The 3,620-nt window shown below is 53.4% G+C and overlaps 1 protein-coding gene across 1 annotated transcript; it reads left to right on the top strand.

Moving 5' to 3' along the window:
- The first annotated feature begins 685 nt into the window (after positions 1-685).
- LOC136992954 (olfactory receptor 14C36-like) lies at positions 686-1,645 on the top strand. Its single transcript, XM_067302973.1, has one exon. It carries the CDS (start codon positions 686-688, stop codon positions 1,643-1,645), a length of 960 nt encoding a protein of 319 aa, XP_067159074.1.
- Positions 1,646-3,620: the final 1,975 nt, after the last annotated feature.

Raw genomic sequence — 3,620 nt, 5'->3', positions numbered from 1 at the left:
CCTCAGAAAGAGTGCTGATGGGCACTTTGCAAGTGCATTCCTCTGCTCTCTGTGGTGTCGTTTCTTTTTCGGGTAACACGAGTGCAACTGTCCTCCACCTCCGATGTGGGAGCACAGGGCATCCGAGAAGAAGGTAGATGGACAGGCCAGCTCTGCTCCCTCTGCACTCAAGCCAGAGTGAAGCCTTTTGCCTCTCCAGAATCACAGCTGCTCACTCTGAGTGCAGCAGCAATGCTGAGGATTTCTACCTCCAGGAATGCTCCTCAGGTGTGACAGAGTCAGCTAAAGAAAACAAAAGAAGCCTTAAAAATATGAATGACCCCACATTATGTAGATGTGGGAATGAAGATGCTGAAAATGCCTTCAACATTATGAGTGGATGAAATCTGACTGGAACTGGGAGTATAACATTTTAGTCACCCCTGTTCCCATGTCTGCAGTGTTGTCAGTCAGGGCTGACTGCTCTGGAGCCCATGAGCAGAGGTCCCTGCTCCTTACAGGAAACCCAGCCAGCACAAACCAAAGCTCAAGCGCCAGAGGTCCACGATGGTACTGCTGATATGGGGAGAGGTAATGTGTGTGTTTTTGGGAGGGCTTTATGAGAAATTTTTGCCCACAGAAGTCTTTCCTAACTTGTTTCTACCTGTTCTTCCTTGGACAGTCACCACAGCCGAGAAGGAGCAAAATGTCCAACAGCAGCTCCTTCAACCAGTTCCTCCTCCTGACATTTGTAGACACACAGGAGCTGCAGCTCTTGCACTTCCTGTTCTTCCTGGGCATCTACCTGGCTGCCCTCCTGGGCAACGGCCTCATTATCACAGCCATAGCCTGCGACCACCACCTCCACACCCCCATGTACTTCTTCCTCCTCAACCTCTCCCTCCTCGACCTTGGCACCATCTCCACCACTGTCCCCAAATCCATGGCCAATTCCCTGTGGGACACCAGGGCCATTTCCTACTCAGGATGTGCTGCTCAAGTCTTTCTATTCATCTTCTTCTTAGCAGGAGAGTATTTTCTTCTCACTGTCATGGCCTATGACCGCTATGTTGCCATCTGCAGACCCCTCCACTATGGGACCCTCATGGGCAGCAGAGCTTGTGTCAGAATGGCAGCAGCTGCCTGGGCCAGTGGTTTTCTCTATTCTGCACTGCACACTGGGAACACATTTTCAATACCACTCTGCCAAGGCAATGTCCTGGACCAGTTCTTCTGTGAAGTTCCCCAGATCCTCAAGCTCTCCTGCTCAGACTCCTACCGCAGGGAAGCTGTGCTTCTTGTAGTTAGTGCCTTTGTAGCCCTTGGGTGTTTCATTTTCATTGTGCTGTCCTACGTGCAGATCTTCACTGTTGTGCTGAGGATCCCCTCTGAGCAGGGCCGAAACAAAGCCTTTTCCATGTGCATCCCTCACCTGGCTGTGGTCTCCCTGTTTGTCAGCACTAACATGTTTGCCTACCTGAAGCCCTCCTCCCTCTCCTTCCCATCTGTGGATATTGTGGTGGCTGTCCTGTACTCAGTGGTACCTCCAGCAGTGAACCCCCTCATCTACAGCATGAGGAACAAGGAGCTCAAAGATGCGCTGAGGAAAGTGATTTCAGGGACATTTTGCAGCACTGGTAACGTTGCCACTGCTCTCCACAAATGACTTCCCCTGTGTCCCGTACCAGGACTGAGCTTTGTTTATTCACCTTATTTGTATCATTATTACTATTATTGTTGATATTATTATTTGTCACCCTGTTGCTACAGAAATGCTTGGATTCATTCCACCTTCACTGAGACTGCTCTGTCTCACCTGGTGCCCATATAAAGTTGTGTCTAACACTGGGTCAGAGCTGACTCCCTCACAGTATCTCTGTAATAAAGTAGGTTCTTCCAAGTGCAGTGCCTGAAAGCTGGGCTCTTCCTCCAAAGCTGCTGTTCCTCACACCCTGTCCCCATCACATTTCCTTGAGACAATCTCACCCACCCTGCATGCTGGTCCTCACTCCAAAATTCACCCCCCGACAAGGCTCCATGTCCAGCTGGAGGACCGGATGTCCAGCTGTGAGCCCTGGGAGGACGAGGCCTCTGCTGGGTCCTCTGCAGGGCTGTCAGGGAGCATGCAGAGGAGGTCCTGGGGCAATCTCCTGTGCCTCTTGACCATCTCTCTCCCATGGGGGCCCTCAAGCAGGGTGCCTCAGTGGAAGGATCCATCACAGCTTGGTGCTGCATGAACAGAGAGGAGAAACTGTCCCAGGAAGCTCCTCACACACCCAGCCCCTTGTATCAGTCATTTCCAGCACCGGCCATTCCCCATGGTCCTGGTGAGGGGTGATCTTTGAATGTGACCAGCTTTGTCTGCCTGCTGACCTCAGCACCTGTCTTAGGGGAATGGCCATCCCTGCCTGGCTTCTCTGTGGCCTCAGACCTCATCAGACACCAGAGCACGCCCTTCTGCTAACCCCGGGGGGACAGAGACAGGGCTGGGCAGGGTCTGGGGACTGTTGGGTGGCTGCCAGGCAGGAGGGCCGTAGTGGCCAGGGCACCGAGGGCTGTCATGGGGACCATGCTGGATGGATGTTTCCCCTCCCTAGAACACTCCCTGTCCTGTGTCATGCCTACACAGTGGGGTCATGGGACTGCATGCAAGGCAGCAGGGCTGGGCCAGTGGAGGGCTGAGGCACAGATGGGAGCCACAGCATTCCAGAAGCTCCTGACAGGCACGGAAGTGACTCACTGCTGCTAGCAGGACTGGGGGGTTTCTTAAGGGCTACAGACACCAGCACCACCCGTCAGGACTCCCAGACCCAGCACAGATAGCTGGTTCCCAGCACTGCACTGTGCCTCCTGTCCTGTGTCACTGTCCTCTCTCAGGAGCACCGCCAGGTGCATCACTGCCTGCCCAGGTGTGGAGAGGAGCTGCTGGAGGTCTTCTCTTCTCATGCCAGCTGCCCCTGGCTCAGCCCTGGCATCGGCCCACAGGCTCTGCCCTGGATAATGTTATGTCTCCATACGTTCTCATCTGAGACAATGTAGGGACCTGTTGGGCATAGCTCTGCTTGGAGATGGTCCTGATGGCCTGCCTTTTATTGCCAGGAGATCCCAGCAAGGCTGTGCTTGGGGGTGAGCTGTGATTGTCCTGAGTCAAAGTACATGGGATGGTCTGGGTGGGGGCCAAAGGGAGGAAAGGACAAGAGACAACAAGGAGAAGATGCAGTAAGGGAAATTTCAAATGAGTTGAAGGAAAAAATAAAGAAATAACCATGGTAGTTGAGCAGCACTGGGGCAGGGGCCAGGAGATTTTTCAAAACTCTCCTGGAGAAAGCACCTACCAACCTGATCTAACTGTCAAGTTAGCCCAGCTCAGAGCAGATCATGGTCCTGGAGATCTCTGGTGGTCCCTCCCAACCCAAATCCTCTAGGAGGAAGGGGCTGGAAGGCAGAGTGAGGGGCAGGGGACACTATTGTGGGGTTGAGGCCTTGCAGGCATTTGTACTGCCTGGTCAAGCCTGTCCTCAGAGTCACACAGTGAGTGAGTTCATCCTCAGAAGGAGTCTCTGCTCCATGGGCAACAGGAGTCAAACCAGTGCAGGAGAGTGCAGAAATGTTCTCAGGAACACGCCAGGCATTCATGCCCT

The sequence above is a fragment of the Apteryx mantelli genome, chromosome 11, assembly GCF_036417845.1.
Source record: "Apteryx mantelli isolate bAptMan1 chromosome 11, bAptMan1.hap1, whole genome shotgun sequence".
Classification (NCBI taxonomy): Eukaryota; Metazoa; Chordata; class Aves; order Apterygiformes; family Apterygidae; genus Apteryx; species Apteryx mantelli.
This window is presented reverse-complemented; position numbering and strand designations above follow the sequence as displayed.

Coding starts and splice junctions, on each gene's coding strand:
- LOC136992954 (XM_067302973.1), top strand. CDS start 686: ATGTCCAACAGCAGCTCCTTCAACCAGTTCCTCCTCCTGACATTTGTA.